At 37.9% G+C, this 19,035-nt stretch overlaps 1 protein-coding gene across 1 annotated transcript; it reads right to left on the reverse strand.

The window, feature by feature from the left end:
* Positions 1 to 14,872: 14,872 nt before the first annotated feature.
* On the reverse strand, positions 14,873 to 18,400 carry nkx1.2la (NK1 transcription factor related 2-like,a; the record flags this gene model as incomplete). The annotated part of the gene is made up of 2 exons (XM_081350869.1): positions 14,873 to 15,474; positions 18,187 to 18,400. The coding sequence occupies 2 exons, from the start codon at positions 18,398 to 18,400 to the stop codon at positions 14,873 to 14,875; spliced, it is 816 nt and encodes a 271-aa protein (XP_081206995.1).
* Positions 18,401 to 19,035: the final 635 nt, after the last annotated feature.

Consider the following 19,035-nt stretch of genomic DNA (forward strand, 5'->3'; position numbering starts at 1 on the left):
CCCGGTTTAATCCCGATGTCTTCTCACTAGACTGGGTCACTTTATCGGATCCAGATAGATAGATAGATAGATAGACAGACATGTAGGCTACCATGTGGCTGTGTCAACATTGGTATTTTATTTGTGCTCTAAAAGCCAGTGTATGAAGTATGTGGTGCAGAGTGATGGTGTGTGACTGGAGCATAACAGACCTTAAATGGTGCGGCCGTGCACTATAACACAGCGGTGGGACCCTCTTCCTGGCAGGAACATAAAGACAGCAAACAGATCCCCCTACCTCAGCGACAGAGCAGCATAGCAAGAACACAGTCACAACCCTTCCTCAGATAACCTGATCTAATTGTAGCTGCAGTGGAAAAACAGAATATCTGTCTACATCGCTGCTCCTTCCTGTGTGTGGGCGTTCCGGTGTTAACGGTGGTGAATGTCTGTGTGTGTGTGTGTGTGTCTGTACTTACATGTTTTTCGAACCCGGTGGGGACTTCAACCTGAATGCATACTGACTCATGGGGACTCGTGTCACCGTGGGGACTTAAATTGAGGTCCCCATGAGGAAACAAGCTTATAAATTATACGGAATGAGTTTTTTGAAAATGTAAAAATGCAGAAAATTGTATGTGATGGTAGGTTTAGGGGTAGGGTTATTGTAAGGGGATAGCATATACAGTTTGTACAGTATAAAAAACATTATGTCTACTGTATGGAGAGTCCCCACAAAGATAGTAAACCAGACGTGTGTGTGTGGGGGGGGGGGGGGGGGTGGGGGTGTGTGTCTATCACTCAAGTGGGAAAGGAATTGTTGGAGAAAGGTCAGCATGCAGATGTCTAGTTAGCAGACAGAGACAGGGAAGCTGTCAGAGAACATAAGCTGCTGTGTATTTTTCAGGAGCGGAAAAACATGTGAAAGTTAAGAAAGGCTCAATATACGAGCACATCCTGCACTGGAATGGATAAGGCCTGGTTTTTATCACAAACTCTACTCATTTTTGTGTAGATTAAAGGAAGCACTCTCTAGATTATAACTAATGCTAGTTAATGCACATTTTTCAAACGTTTAGAGCATTTGGCTTGTTAGAAATCAAATGTTTGGGATAATATGCTAATTTGCTAAAATGCTAATAATATGCTTTATTCTTTGTATGTTTCTTTTTTGTTCATATACATCTATCTCAAGTTGTAGATGTTGCAGGTATCAGTTCAATTTTCTGCAGTTGCTCAGATTAGTATAATGTGCTGCAATGAGAGATAGATGTGCATGACATACTTTGTTATTCAATTCAACACATGATTAACACAGAAAATAATTTGAACTCATGATGTTTTATTAACAAAGTTCAGGAGGAGCACGTTCAGATAATCTACCCAATCAGCGCGAGAGAAGGCTTATGTATATATATATATAGCCGACTTAACTCTGTTTCACGACAGATTTCCAGCATCCCTCCTCCACCCCAACTCCTCACTCTCAATTATTCCTATCCCACCCAGGGATATAGGGGGGAGTGCTCTGGGTTCGGGCCAAATTCCAAGCGCGGAGTCCTCTCATCGGACAGCATACGTATATTTTATACTATATCTGATAATATATATAAGTGTAAACTAGTGAAGTATACTAACTTGTAAAAACAAACAAATTGGGTTTGCATTAATGCACTTGCAATGGAAGTCACAACAAAGCAAAAATGTGTAGCTTGTATTTTTTTATATATCTTTGCTATATTAATTGTTCTGTAAAAATGTGTTATTTGAACTTTAAAGCTATCCTTTTAGCGCCTAAAGGGCAGATAAACGTATGTGCATTACCAGCACAAGTCCTGTAAGTGGATTTTTGTTCATGTAAAAAGTTAAGGATAGTTACATCATGCCCCTTTTATTTATTTCAGGGCAATTGCACCATAGATTTTTGGTTGTTTTTCCAAACTGTGGGAAATGCCTGAACAGTCAATAAAACAAGAATTGAATGGAAGTTTTTTTTTAAAGTCTGTCTGGTATAATAAAAATACTGTATATTTCATTCAAGTCATTGAACAAAAACTTTGAAAGAACTAGAAAAATGTTGTTTTGTGAGGAAGCTAAAGATAAACTTTGCTGATTCTTCATTATTTTTTGTGGTATTATCATCTGCAGTAAATCAATGTAAAGGCTGAGACCAGCAGTGTCGAAACATTCTGTTTAACTCAGATTTGTTTTTATACTCCTAGAGGAGGCAAGTTCAAGTTTAGGAATCAGATGATATTTTCTTAAGCGTTTATGTTCTGAACAGTGTCCCTCCACAGTGTGAGTTCTCAAACGGATAGGGCTCTTGGGTACATTTCAGCTGGACTCAACTTGTACCAGCAAGTTTTTCTGGAAATTCTTGCATCAGTATATATTCTTTTTTGTGATAGGAGTGAATAGGGGTGAATTCAGGGTGATTGGACACTTTTTGCCATTGAGATTAATTGGAGAAGTGTCCCAATCAACCTGAATTCACCCTATATATGGGCCATTCTACAGAATTGGTTCAAAGTCAGAGTTGGAAACGTCTTGAAAAACATTTATCTTTTTTTCACAAATTTTGTATGTATGCAAATTGTATAATATCCAAGGTACACATTTCTAGTAATTGCGCAGTTAATTATCTTATTGTATTTTCAGAAAGTTTTGGAATATTTTTCCTCTCCCCAAATTTGTCACAACCGAAACACAATAATAAATTATTTAATAAGAAGGCTTATATTGACCTATTAATATTTTGTTTACATCCACCTTGTAAATATATGTTTTGTTATTTTTAAAAAAAGTTTTCACAGGTAAATCAATAACAATTACAATTTTAACAATATTTCAAGTGTAATTTATAAGATTTGTTGTATTTTGAACCCGCTCTTTCTCTGTAAAAGGCATTAAGTAAATCATACTGATTTCAAAGTTAAGGATTCATTAGTTTGAATATACATTGAACCAAACACTATAAGAACATCTTAGTTGATAATTCAGTATACTTTATTTTAGACAAAACATTCGGTCGTGACGGCACATTTTCTGTTAGTGACAGTAATGTTTTGGTAGCGACCACATCACATTACAGAATTTGAACTTGCATACTAAAACACTTCTAAAACATACTAAGATACTAATGATGTACAAAACGGTACAAAATTTTTGTTTATTTCCTCCAAAGAAATGATTATGTGTTCCCTTTTGTCACTACCAAAAAAAAAATGATGGCATGTTTCGGTCATGACTGTTTCGGAAGTGACAATTTAAGATACTTTTGAGCCTAGTTCAAAGATGATAGCCAGCACATGGTTACCTAGCACAGTTCTGAACAGTTGTACACACATAAAAACAACATTTCATGGAATTACACCCAAAAAAGTTTGCTTAATTGCTGAAAAAAAGGTGTTTGGTAGTGACGTCCCTTAAAGTTACACACAGATTTTCAGACTTTTGAACACGTTTCCCTCAAAATGATCTATAATGAAAGAGAGGCTATGAGAGAGAGGGACACAGGAATATTTCCCGATCAAAAATGTAGGGGTGTCAGTCTTAAAAGCAGTCTCAGCCAATGGACTAAAACCCACACTGTTTTGGTAGTGACATGAAAATGCGGGACACATTTTTTTACATAAAGTTTCATGATTTAAAAATAAAATATAAAATAAATGTTTTTTTTTTTTTACTTTACTTTTTAAAAGAAATCAAAAAGATAATTTTAAAAACAACAATGGAAAACATTGATTATTTATTATTTCAGTATCATTTTCACAAGTTTAAATTTAGGGGTTAGGGTTCAGGACAGCCACCTCCCAATTGAAAGTACTCAATAAATTATGAATTTATATATATTAAAGGGGTGGTAGAAGCCCTTTTCACAAGATGTAAAATATGTCTTTGATGTCCCCAGAGTGTGTATGTTAAGTTTTAGCTCAAATTACCCCACAGATATTTGTATATAGCATGTTGAAGTAGTCACTTTTTAAGGGTGAGTAAAAACGCACCGTTTTGTGTCTGTTCCTTTAAATACAAATGAGCTGCTGCTCCCAGCACAGGGGGCGGAGCTTCAACAGCTCCTGTCATTTTACCTCACACAGAAATGCACTGAAAATTTCAAAAACTTTTAGCCTTTTATGTTCAAACCGGAGTCAGACTCAAGAAGAAGTGACAACATGTAGAAGCAACAGGACATTTCTGAATGGTTAGATGATGAATTTATGTAGCTTATGTGTGGTTATCTTCTAGTCTTTTTTTTTTTATTATTATTAATGCCATGAACCAGAATAATACAATGAGACATAATCAGTTATCAGTTATCTTCTAGTCATTGATTAGCATATTCTGTCTTGATCATCCATAAATGTGTTCAGGGGGCAGGGTTTATGCAAATTGTAGGGTTGGTGACGTCACTAACCCTGGAGGAATGTTGTGTAGTCCCTACAAGCCGTTTTTTGTAGTCCTTAAAAAGCAATTTCTTTAAAAGAAAATATCTCCCTTTGCTTTGAACTTTGAGCGTTGTGCAGATGTTGCTTATGCTCAAACAGCAACATTACACACTAACTAAAGTTAGAAAAGTGGAATCATAATCAACAACCCCTTTAAGCTTACTTATATTTTAAATATTATTGTGGGATTCAATGGATAATAGAAGGATCTTAGTAAATATCTAAAATTTGAATACTTAAATGCTTTTTAAATGTGTTTTTTGGCTGCCGGACTGCAGTTTGCACCAATTCTGTAGAATGGCCCATACATAAGTCAATGGTATGTATTCATTTAAATAGCCAAGTAAACGTGTGTGTGTGTAGACCTCAGGCAGGTATGTCAGGCATGACACTGTGGTATTATGGAGAGCAAGCGTGTGAGCATTAAGTCAGCAGCGGTCAGCTGTCCCAACAAAATACTGATTCCCTCACACAAAATTGTCCTCGTAAATGTCCAGCTTCCTAAAGATAGATGTAGACTGCTAGGGCTTCCATAAATCATTGTCGTGTTAAAACAAGGCTTAAACTTTGACTCACAAACAACATCACCTATGAAAATCAAGGCCACATGACATGGACACAAGACAACAAACCTACCTTATTTCATGTGAAGGAAATGGTATGGTGGAATTTCCAATGGAATTGAGTCCTGCTGGTCTGCTGTTCACTGCAACGCTGACCCCTGAGTAAACGCAGAAGAGCTGTGCCTTAGGTGTTTTAGTGCTCAGGAGGGCCCTCTGACCTCTGACCTCTGACCACTACTGAGCTTGATCTAGTACAGCCTCAAGATCTACTGCAGCTTCCGGTAACACATTCCAGATGCTCAACACCTGTTGAACATGCTGAGAGAAATAGACAGGGGAAAACACAGATGACTAGGGAGAGATTAAAGAAATTATGTAGAAACCATGAAAGAAGGACAAAAAGTTGAGGTACTGAAATTGATGGATTAATCTGACCAGTTTGTGAATTTATTCATTGTTGAACTTTATGTATATGAAAGTGTATTTAGTTGTTAGGGTATTCTAGGATGGGATGATCTTGATTTTATTCTCTGAGGGCTTGTTGACAGTCACTAAAAAGGAAAGTTGTTTCAGAGCAAGCAAGTTATTTTATATTAATGAATTGAAGAAAACAACAATTATTTTCTGTAGAATAACATGCACCGATAAATTGTGTGTTTTCACCATTTTGAATGTCCTTCTGGCTGTTTTGCAGTTAATTTGAATGTCTATTTAAAAGACCTCTCAATTAATATGAGGTCAGAAACTGCATTCATGATTATTTATAAATAATTATAAAATAAAAGTTCTGGATGAAGTGTAGCACGACACACTGTAGGACACTACAACAACAAAATCCATACAGTGCATGAAATGGATCAAAAACACTCAGTGGAGACCCTGCTGGCAGAACTTTGCAATAACATCCAATGCTTGTGTAACCGGTCCCACTCGATCGCTTCGAGTGAGATTCAAACCGGGATCTCCGGTGTGGACAAGGACGCTAAAGACCGCTAACGCATCTCTTGAGGTCAGGGGAGTGAGGTTTACACACACAGCTCATACTGGCCTATGTCCGTTACACTCACCATCTAAACCTCACTCCTATCCGTGTGACGTCACCACATTTAACCGGTTCTACTCGACCCGCTCCGAGTGGGATTCGAACCGGGGTCTCTGGCGCTAACAAGGATGCTAAAGACAACAGCAGCTAGCATCAGTCGCTAGCTCTTACTGGCCTATGTCTGTTACACTTGCAGGGCAGAAGGACTATGATAATAAAAAAATGTAAAAAAGGACCAGACGTTAAAGTGCTGCAAAATATACCTGACTATAAGATATAGTTCATTTTGTGGTTTATCTGGAGTGTAATACACAATTCAGTCCATGAAAACATGTCAATCTCATTGTAATCCTGTAGATAATGCAACTCATTGCCGAACAGATTGCTCTATCAATCAAATAAACACAGATAAAATAATTTCCAAACATTTCCATAAATCTTTCCTTCCCTCATTCTGCCTTTCTTAGGAACACTGTGAAACCCTTGTTAGTGGTACTAGACATGTATAGTAACGTGTCTCACATCATTTGTGCTACTTACAATTACTTATTACTTGTACAATTACTTCTAAAAAATTAACTTTATAGCCACTAAAGGGATAGTTCACCCAAAAATTAAAATGGTCATCATTTACTCACCCTCAAGTTGTTTCAAACCTGTATGAATTTCTTTCCTCTGTTGAACACAAATGAAGATATTTTGAAGAATGTCTGTAACCAAACAGTTGATGGGCCACATTGACTTCCATAGTATTGTTTCCCCCATAATAAGGAGATCAATGTCAACATCAACTGTTTGGTTATTCTTCAAAATGAACATAAAAAAAGATATTTTGAAGAATAACCAAACAGTTGATGTTGACATTGATCTCCTTATTATGGGGGAAACAATACTATGGAAGTCAATGTGGCCCATCAACTGTTTGGTTATTCTTCAAAATATCTTTTTTTATGTTCAGCAAGAAAAAAAAAAATCATACAGGTTTGGAACAACTTGAGGGTGAGTAAATGATGACAGAATTTTCTTTTTTTGGGTGAACTATCTCTTTAAAATCGGCATTCAAATCTCTCTGACTTGCACTGGGGGACTCAAGTAATATCTTTTGACTTCACCTGTAAGCAGTGTTACATGGACAAGCACAGGTTATATTTTCTGCAAAATGTAATATATTTACCCTTTTCCTGTTAATTACAAATGAAAGATTGAATATTAAAAGAGGTGAACATTATACAGTACGTACCATTATTCAAACAAACACGTGCAGCTCTTTTGCCTTCCATTCTCTCTCAGCTGCCACATCAAGCAGTGTCGTGTTGCGTAACAAGACACGGGCCCAATCAAGCACACTGACTCTCAGTGTGATTCCCAAAAGTAAGAGATTTTCAATCAGGGTTCGTTCAGAGAAGCATCAGCACAGCATCGGGGCACACGAGGAAGAATAATTTACTACAGAGATATCTTGTGCAGGATCAGTTAATCTCATACAAAGTTAATTTAAGGAAAGGCAATTCATGAGATTTCAAGACAAGAGGCCTCATCAATGTGAAGGATCCTAGAGCGTTTCTTTCATCGTAGGGGCAGAATCAGCACTCTCTAGTGTGACATGTTCACCAACGGCGAATAATTGCATTTATATGTTGAATCTTAGCCTGCAACAAAGCTCTGATAGCATCAGATATTTTGGGTCACGGGCTGCTCCTACAACAGACATCTAATAATATACCTTATTTGTTCACGTGAACCATTTTTTTAAGCCAATAACCTGTAAACCTTGTATACATTTATCTTATTTAGCATTACTTTTACATTATGATCAAGCAAATCAAAATGACCTCAAGTTTGAGACTGCAACCTCTTTTGCCCAGCCATGATAGACTTCATTAGCTCTGAATTGTTGGCCTGAATAATATTCTCAACATTAGGCCTTGCTAATAATCTACAAAATCTATAAATTCTTCTTTACAAAAAAAATCCCTTTTATTTGCCCTTTTAGTGCTTAAAGACCAAATAAACTCATACACTGGTTATGCATTACCAGCATAGATTTTGCTCCATGTATACAGTTCTTTATAGATAGTTACATCACATCTTTATTCAACATTTATTCCAGTGCAATTCCCCTATAGACTTACTGTATACTGCATTTGTTCAGAATCATTTCAATTTTGCATGCATTTTAGGATGTCAGAACTTTAAATGTCTAACCAAGATGAATAATCGCACATTCCGACAAAAGACAGTTGATGTAGCACAGTCTGCCTTGGCTTTTACCCAAGATGCCACTGTGGTCACATCATACAATCTGAAAAGCAACAATAAATAACACCCAGCTTAAGTTTTTATTGAGGTGAGTAAAAACAGAATGAAAAGGAAGACAGAAGCTAAAATCAGAAGAGAAACACACACGTAGAGGGAGAATTTTATTAAGCTCCTCTTACTTATTGTTCCCCGCTGTGGCAGACTGTGTATTTGTTCACATTGAGAAACAAGAACACTAGATGTGCGAGTCAGACACGAGAGTAAACATTGCCCCAGGACAGAAGACCAAAATAAAAGCGTGATTTAATGTACGAAGACCTCTTCAGACAAAACAAAAAGAGTCTGGGTCTCATCTCGGTCTGCACATGTTTGTGTAAGAGCCTCCACATAAAGTAGTCCTCCTTGTGTTTAAAGATGGCCACAAATGGAAGGTACTGCACACTCAGAACTCACATTTTAGGGAAATAGCTATCGGAAGGCGTTGCTTCAGATTGTTGTGCATGACTGAACTGCCCCTCATTAGGCCACATGTATCCCAGCATTCCATGAAACAATGGGAGAGGAACAGAGTGACTAGAGAAGCCCTTGGCATAAACTCACAAGCTATTCCTTGACCAAAACACTTCACTGTTTTCCCAGCTGCCCCAAAATAGAGCACACTGTAAATCTCCCACCGCACCATCTCTCTCACAGTATTCTATACACACTCTCAACAGAATAGACTAGTTCTTAAAGTGTATCATTAGAGAGAGAGAGAGAGAGAGAGAGAGAGAGTTATCCTTTAGTATCCTCATTCATCTCAGTAGAGTTCAGCTGCCAGTCATGTGACTATTATTTTTCATGTGATCTGACTATATTTGATCGGCTTGTCAAATTTTTGGAATAATTAAAATTTTACATGTTAAAATTTAATGTTTGTTTTGTTTTAAAACAAAAAGGATGCATGTATTTGGTCAAAATACATTAAATCAGTAATACTGTGAAATATTATTATAAAATTACTTTTTTCTATTTTAAATTTGTTTACATTTAAAAGAATGATTTCTGAAGGATCCTGTGATACTGAAGACTAAAGTAATGACAGCATTCAGCTTTGCCATCGCATGAATAATTTACATTTTAAAATACACTCACCTAAAGGATTATTAGGAACACCATACTAATACTGTGTTTGACCCCCTTTCGCCTTCAGAACTGCCTTAATTCTACGTGGCATTGATTCAACAAGGTGCTGAAAGCATTCTTTAGAAATGTTGGCCCATATTGATAGGATAGCATCTTGCAGTTGATGGAGATTTGTGGGATGCACATCCAGGGCACGAAGCTCCCGTTCCACCACATCCCAAAGATGCTCTATTGGGTTGAGATCTGGTGACTGTGGGGGCCATTTTAGTACAGTGAACTCATTGTCATGTTCAAGAAACCAATTTGAAATGATTCGAACTTTGTGACATGGTGCATTATCCTGCTGGAAGTAGCCATCAGAGGATGGGTACATGGTGGTCATAAAGGGATGGACATGGTCAGAAACAATGCTCAGGTAGGCCGTGGCATTTAAACGATGCCCAGTTGGCACTAAGGGGCCTAAAGTGTGCCAAGAAAACATCCCCCACACCATTACACCACCACCACCAGCCTGCACAGTGGTAACAAGGCATGATGGATCCATGTTCTCTTTCTGTTTACGTCAAATTCTGACTCTACCATCTGAATGTCTCAACAGAAATCGAGACTCATCAGACCAGGCAACATTTTTCCAGTCTTCAACTGTCCAATTTTGGTGAGCTCGTGCAAATTGTAGCCTCTTTTTCCTATTTGTAGTGGAGATGAGTGGTACCCGGTGGGGTCTTCTGCTGTTGTAGCCCATCCGCCTCAAGGTTGTGCGTGTTGTGGCTTCACAAATGCTTTGCTGCATACCTCGGTTGTAACAAGTGGTTATTTCAGTCAAAGTTGCTCTTCTATCAGCTTGAATCAGTCGGCCCATTCTCCTCTGACCTCTAGCATCAACAAGGCATTTTCGCCCACAGGACTGCCGCATACTGGATGTTTTTCCCTTTTCACACCATTCTTTGTAAACCCTAGAAATGGTTGTGCATGAAAATCTCAGTAACTGAGCAGATTGTGAAATACTCAGACCGGCCCGTCTGGCACCAACAACCATGCCACGCTCAAAATTGCTTAAATCACCTTTCTTTCCCATTCTGACATTCAGTTTGGAGTTCAGGAGATTGTCTTGACCAGGACCACACACCTAAATGCATTGAAGCAACTGCCATGTGATTGGTTGATTAGATACTTGCATTAATGAGAAATTTAACAGGTGTTCCTAATAATCCTTTAGGTGAGTGTATATTCAAATGAAAAACAGCTATTATAAATTGTAATAATATTTCACAATATTAATGTTTTTACTGTATTTTTGAGCATCAGAGACATCTTTCAAAAACATATAGGCTAGCTTATCTACAGTTATCTACCAGCTAACAAGCCAAACCTTGATCTTCCAAAAGAACACTATTGACCAATCAACACTCAGGACCATAAATAGTTATTATTAACATAAACATTCAAATTTGCATTAGAAGGTTTTGTTGAGCATCTCACCACTTCACTTTAGAAAACTTTAGGAATATCACAATCAAAATCGACCGCAGGCGGTAGATCCTGGAATAGTCTTCCTAACGTTGTTCGGGAGGCTTATTCACTCTGTCAGACTGAAAACACATCTCTTTAACCTGGCATACACATAACACACTATCACATTTCTATAAATTCAAATCTGTTAAGTGATTGTTAGGCTGCATAAAATAGGTCAACCGGAACCAGGAGCACTTCCCACAAACATCCAATGTACTAGTTACATTGTAAGAAGAATGGCATCTACACTAATTTTAGTCTGTCTGTCTCATGCTTATCCCGAGGTTACCGTAGTAAGCCGGATCCGGTTCTTATCCAGATCAAATGAAGGGCCTGCACCTAGACACGACCACAACACAGCCCTGAATGTCAGCAGAGACCGTGTCAACTAGACTATCTCCTGCGAAGGCCTCATCGACATCGACACGACAGCCATCGGCACAGATCCTCAGCAAAGATGAGAACCACACAAGACCTCTGCACGGACCTATAACCAGCTTTGTCTCCATACTGGATCGTCAAGCAGAAGGAACTGGATGAAATATTTTGAATGATATCGATCCACAATCTGTTTTCTGACTTGTGATGCAGCCTGGAATTAAACCACACCATGTTCATTCATTCGTTTGTTCGATGTTTCTCTAACGTTTTTTTCTCCATTCTGTCACCTGGTGGAGTTTGGGTTCATTGCCACTGTCGCCTCCGGCTTGCTTAGTTGGGGACACTTAATATTCAACAATATTATTGATCTGACTGTACTGACGCTGTTGTATGAGAACTGACTGAGCTGGACGACGACGTCACTGTTTTCTGCAGAGCCGCTTTACAGCCGAATTGAACTAATTTAATAATTGATGGTCTTTATAATGGAACTGAATCAACACTGAACTGACTTCAGCTGAACAATGACACTTTTTATTCTTTTTAAAGCGCTTTACATTGAATAACTGATCACTGTAAAGCTGCTTTGAAACAATCTGTAAGCACATGACTTGACAATTTTGTCTTAACTTCTTATGTAAAACAATACTAACAAATCAACCAAACACTATCATAATGTGTCCACAAACTTTCTTCTGGTTAATCATTGAAAAACATTTTTAAGCCATGTGCTATACGTATTTGTAAAAGAATGTAAAATAACTGAAGTGATGGACTGTCTCATTAAATCTCAGGAGGTCGTGAAAATCCACTGGGTTCTAGATTGGAGAACAGGAGCCACAATACAGAAACACACAGGCCATAAGGGCTGGATTCAGCTCCAACACACACACACACACACACACTCAGAAAACATGAACTTGGAAAACAAGTTGTAGTGCATGCAACAATCACTTCCAATGTCCGATCACTCTTTTATCTCATCTCTGCTGAGAAAACATGATTTGAAGGGCGAACTGAAGGAAGTTTGGTACAACTCACATTACTAAACATCCAATAATTTTATCTTAGTTTTTCTCAAACGCTTTGGCTCAATTCTTAAATGAGATTTTTTTCTCTCCCAAAAGAATAAGTTCAGATGTCTGAACAATTAGTTCCTTGTTCACAACAGATTTGAATTTCTTATTGATTTAAGCAAATTGCATGTGTGTAAAAGAGTAAGTACAACTGTCTACTTCTACTATTTGCTCAATAAATAAATGCACATATCTTGGTTGTCAAAACTGATGAGATGATTCTCAGTGAAAAATTGAGCAGATTCTTTCATCATGTGAGCCATCACATGCAAAATTATCCATTCAATGATCAAAATCTGTCAGACACTCATGTATATTCCATAAATATGTGACATGGGGATGTTTGTAATGTCTACTAAGTTGGCAAATGGCTAATTTGGTTCTAATTTGGTTCTGGTTCTAATGAAATAGGAATCACAAGCTCAAGTTTGGAAACTTATGGAGTTTTCCCAGCACAATCACTACCATTGAACATGGAGGAACTTCACAACCATACACAGTAGCAGCTATACAGCAGAATATACATATATTTTTTGTAGAAATGTGTTACATGTCAACTGAAAATTCACAGTTGCTTGTCGTGGAAGAGCAATATGAAGATATGGAAGAATGCGTGGTGATGTTAGTGGAAGACATAAGAGAGTAGCCTATCTAAAAATGAAAAAGCAACTGAATTTTTAGTTGACATTTCTACAAAAATAAATGTACTGTAAAAACAAAAATGCTATTTTTTGTGTACTACAGTATTGACTTCCCATTAAATGTTAACCTACTGTTGAAATATGTAAGCTCAGCGTGATACACATACATTATTGTAGCCTGCAGCCAGTGTCAACAAAAAAGTAGGAAAAACTGTGAAATTTGTATATTTCCATGTTGAAATAACAAACTTTTTTAACAGTGTTGCTCACACAATGACTGACACAATAACTCGGTTTCGAAAAATGAGCCAAAACTGTAATTGTAAGTGTTTAACTGTGAGACCATTCAGCACAGTCCTAATGAAATTCATTCTAAATGAACCGTCACGTCAATCTAATGAGATCTGGTTCAGCACTGGCCTCTAGTGGTCATATTGTGTTATAGTATTGTGTAATGTAGGCTGTAGTTGCCTGCAGTGCCACTCAGATCAATATTTCCCAGGCTCTCTTGATCTTGCTCTTACACTTTAAAGCTGTTATTCGTGCTGCTCCATTGATCTAGACATAAAATATGCAAACCGTTCACAATATACACACTACTGAATTTCAACAAAAATACAAACAAAATACTGCTGCAAGTAAGAATAATACGTATGCTGTTTCTAGCGTGCTAGATCTCCAGGGGGTTATACATATTTTATATATTTTACTATTTTATTTAAGTCATATAGCTGTTTACTTTTTATTTTATGCACCATCATTTAACCAAACAATTTCAGAAATGTATCAAATAATGGATTCAATCTCTTCTATAAGGGTTCAGGTAACGCCATCTAGTGTTTATGTATACACAATGTAACCTGGTATTACGTATTGGTGTAGACAAAATAAATAATTACATATATTCATAGTGATCAATACACTGTTACCCCTTGTCTAGTTCTGATTGATACAAAAACAAATGACCTTCAGATTTTATTGTTACAGATGACATCATCAACATGTTTATACATTGTAATAAACATCAATGTCTTTAAATAAGTTATTCAAAGTCCCCCTGTAGTAAATATATTTGTATCACTTAAAACTCATCTTTAATAACCAAAATGACATTATTAAACAATTTTCCCTTGAAAAAAAAAATATTCATGCCTTAAAATAGCTTGAATTTAACTTTACACCCTTGCCGTAGTTAGTATGCGGTTCTATGAATATACAAATTAGCCCCGCCTCCACTCACTCGCACCAGCTCAGAGATCCACTCCTTGACGATCACACATTGACGTGATTGGTTACAAGGTAGTTTGTGACGTCAGAAACACCAGCGATTTCAAACCACGTTTTGAAAATACTCTGCAATGGTGTTGACTTACGAATTTGTATGAGGTTTGGCATGAGCATATTACAAACACCACATAGACATATAAACAACATTAAAAGCTTGGGGTTTCACCACAAGGGGGACTTTAAAGAATTGAATGCTATAATCTACAGTGACGTATCAAACTGCTAACACGAATAATAGAAGATACACATATATACAATCCAGCTCTTAGATTTAAAGTGGGTGTTTGTCAGGGTGGACAAATGCTCACATTAAAATTGCATTTGTGAGAGCGTATCTTTCAGATTTATCATTCTTGAGGCCCAGGGTTTGGTCCATCTTATCTACATGTATATTTCTGCTCACAGCTGTCAGTGAAAACAGTTTATCTAAACTCATGTTAGGCCTAATCAATTATTACATCAAGCCAAGAACAATCCCATCCTGTTGAGGATCATTGAACAAGTAATCCACTTTATAAATTCACATTAACACGTAGTCTATGATCATTCCTTCTTTCAGACTTCATAAGTGGGGAAAGAATGCTGGCTGTAGAAAGCCATCAGGCAAAAACGGATGCAAGAGCCCACCGGAAGATGCCAGGTGCACCGGGCCAGAATGAAAGATCACGTTCCCGGAGCTAAATGTAGGGTGGAGGGCAGATGTGGACCCACAGGTCGAGCTGATGTTGGGCAGAGAGTTCGTGCCGGGTTGCAGGGAACTCTCGGCACCAGGGTTCTGCTTCTTCCACTTGGTTCTTCGGTTCTGGAACCAAATCTTGACTTGGGTTTCAGTCAGGCTCAGGGACAGCGCAAGATTTAGTCGCTCGCATACAGATAAATAACGCGTGGCTCGGAATTTGTTCTCCAAAGCCACCAGCTGTTCGTAGGTGAACGCGGTCCTGGCGCGCCGCGGCTTCGCACAGCTGTGATCTGAGCGCCGCCGCCGCTGACGCGACACATCATCCGGCGCTGGAGTGATTCTCTCTTCACCTGCTTCATCCGGATCTTCACAAGGAGAAAAGCCCGATCTTAAGCTTCTCAGAGAGGTGGTTGAGTCCAAGTCAACATCGGGATCAGGAGGATGCAGTCGGACGCAGCTTTGATGGTCATCAGCTGATTGATCTCCTGCCAGCAAAAATCCATATGTCAAGTGTCTTTCTAGTAGGTTATGTTTTTAGTAAATGTATTAGCCAGCATTTTAGTAAAACGAAGAGGAACCCCAGTCAAGAGTGGAAATGAATTTATCTATTAGGCCTATTATTAGTAGCCTATTATCAATAACAAAACTATCACATTTGACCTTGCCTTATCTGAAAGTTTCAATCCGTTTTAAAATTTTAGGTTTGATTTAATTAAAGTGATAGTTCACCCAAAAATGAAAATCATCCCATATAGGCTACTAACCCTCAAGCCAGTTGTACATGACTTTCTTCTTTCAGCCAAACACAATCAGAGTTATATTAAAAAATACCCTGGCTAAGTAATGGAAGTGAACAGTAACTGATATTTTTAAAACCAAAAAAGTGCATCCATCTATAATAAAAGTAAGCCATTAGACTCCAGCAGGTTCATAAAAGCCTTCTGAAGCAGAGCGATAATGTTTAAGAAAAACATTAATATTTTAAAGTTTATAAACTATGATCATTAGCTTCCGATTACGGCCGTACACGAGTCTAGTTCCGGCTGAAGAGTGACCTCTGACCCGACGTATGACGTAGGATGTAATAGCGTAAGCTTAGGTGAGATAGACCCCTCTTGCGGTTCGAACAAATAAGCTAACAAACTCAAGCTCCTCTTTACAAATTCTCACTTCAGACTTGCAATTCGTGACCGATATTTGGCTTTGCTCTATCCTCTGTGTTTCCGGGTTCGTCAAAACGTCATGCGTCGTGTCAGAGGTCACTCTTACGCCGGAGCTTGATTCGCGTACGGCCGTTGCCTGAAGCCTGTGATTATAGTTTATATAGTTATAAATATGGATATTTTTCTTACAAATACACATTGCTTCGCTTCAGAAGGCCTTTATTAACCCCCTAGAGCCGTGTGGAGCACTTTTATCATGGAGAGATCCACTTTTTGGGGGCTTCAAAATCTCAGTTACTATTCACTCCCGTTATAAAGCTTGGAAGAGCCAGGATATTTTTTAATATAACTCCAATTAAGTTAAGCTGAAAGAGGAAAGTCAAAAACACATAGGATGGCTTGAGGGTTAAATCATGGGATAATTTTCATTTTTGGGTGAACCTTTAAAGTCAGACAGAAAGACAGAGTGTTGCTATGGTGTTCTGTTTGGTATTTTGGCTGGCATTAACGAGCTATTATTTAAGAGTAAAATTATAAATCCGAGACTCTTTATACAGCGCCTGTATAGGTGAAAATGCATAGGCTATGGATACAATTAAGCTTTTTTATATTAATTATTGTTTTGAATTGGTCTAATAATAAGGAGAATGTCCAATTATTAGTAGGCTAAAGTAGGGCCTTTAAGTACAGACAAGAATATAGAATTCAGATTCAACTGATGTATAGCCTAATAGTAGCCTATACTTCTAACGCGGTCAAAAATGAACAGTTTAATAGGCCCTACAATAAAAAATAAAAATAACAGTAGATAAGAAATTACTTCTCAACATAAATCTTATGCATGTAATGAGCTGAAGAAAGTTTTGGGTAACTGGCAGCAATAAATGTGCTGACTATTAAACGAATGAATGAGGAGCGCTAGCTAAAATTCCTGTAGAGGAATAGGGGGAGGCTGTACTGTGCGCTGATTTCCAGGAAAGACTGGCGTGGAATGGACCATAATCCCCCAACAATTTCTAAATCACAAATCGCCTCAAATGTCATGTTGCGGAAAGAAACCCTAGTTAAATCCAGCTCTGCCATCCAGCCATGACGCGCTAATGGAGTTTCATATTTGTCGGCAGATCAATAAATGTCATCTATTTAAAGGGAAGTTTTAATCGAACGATATTTGGGATCAGACATGGCAGGGGTTTGAAGTTTGGAGCCGCAAGCTGCTGGAGGGAGATATGCAGCATCCAGTAATGGGATATCGATCAAAGTGAGCGCAGGCATCCTCAATGGGACGATTTAAACAATTATCTGCCCTGACTGTCCCAATGGCAATCACTTACTCAGCTGCGGCTGCTTAAAGAAAACGCGGTCTTGGAAATGAGGGGATTCGGGGGAAGGTCAAATTCTACCATGATAGGCTACATTACACAAAAGATGAGGAGATCTATAGTGAAAATTACGTCATGTTTAACCGTTTTTACTATATAGCCTATGTGAAAATCTAGGCGTAAGATTATAAGTAGGCTATATAATAATAAGATCAGAGCTCTATTATTTATTGCAATTATTTATTATTCAAAATAATAAGAATTTAGTGTTTTCTTTGTTTTTTTCATTCACAATTAGCCTTTATGGGATTGCATCTCTGGTGACCCAAAAGACAAGGTTGTGTATGTCTCAAAGATGTATTAGGCTTTTTAAACATGTAAGAATAGCTATAGGCTATAAATTAGCCTACGTTTCAACAGCGTTTCAGAACAATGTTTTGGTAAAAGTTGCATTAAGTTAGCGAGAGTGCGCGAACACACGTCGTCAACGTCAGAAGTTAACAGCTGCTCGATCTCTGCCTGTATCACGTAAGAATTATTTGTTACATAATTATAGTTACACACAAGTGTTTTGTTTAAAATGCAAGATGAAGCTCAATCAATTGCGGCCAAAAAAAGCAGATTTTTTTTTTTTTTATCAAAAGTTAACCCGCTTTAAAGTCACCTAATAATTCTCATTCTGATTTAATTATAAATCGTACTTCATTCTCACCTATATCATTGCAGATGGAAAGCGATCCTTTCCCGTTGCGCTGTTCCTCCAAACTTCCAAATTCTGTATTTTCTGAAGATGATTTCCGCTCTTCCTCTGCTACTGCTACTGTCCTTTTACTTGTAAACTTTTTGGGATCCAGTATGTCAATAATCGAAAAGGAAATCCGATGACCTGATGTTGTTTTCATCCCGGACTCCTGATATTCAAGCATTTTGCAGTTCCAGTCGTATTTGTGTATTCTCGTACTAAGCAGGCAGCTCCTCGTCGGATCGCATGTCAGTGGATGAAGGTGTGCTCGAGCTCTTTAACAGGTCCATTAGAGGAGACGCGTGAACACGAGCGTTTAACGGGATCCCCTTCGATTGGCTGAGAGCATTCAGTACTTAAAACTGCGCTCATTTCAATCAATACAATATGGACAAGTTCCCAGGATGACAAGTGGTATAACTCAAGAAACTGTTGCATCTAAACAACTGTTCGTTTGCACTGTACGTTTACATACGAGAACATTTTTACACAGTATAATGTTCTTGGGTGAGCTGTAGCCTATAATACCAAAGTGTATTTATCAGAGATTTGTATTGTGATTTCTGTCAAAAATGATTCAAAAACTAGCAGTTTCAGTAACAAATGAGAAATATTATCATTGCATCCCTCAATTTAACAGCCAATGTTGCTGTGAAATATTGTTTTTCTGGCAAATAAATTATGTATTATGGAGTCAGTGCAGTGTGTTGGCTTATTTCATGGAGTCAATAGCTAATAAGTCATTCAGTATCTTCACGTTCACTACGTGGCATCAATCTGCCAAAGCTTGTGATAGATCAATAAACGTGTGTCCGGCAC

The sequence above is a fragment of the Scardinius erythrophthalmus genome (assembly GCF_964197995.2).
Source record: "Scardinius erythrophthalmus genome assembly, chromosome: 21".
Classification (NCBI taxonomy): Eukaryota; Metazoa; Chordata; class Actinopteri; order Cypriniformes; family Leuciscidae; genus Scardinius; species Scardinius erythrophthalmus.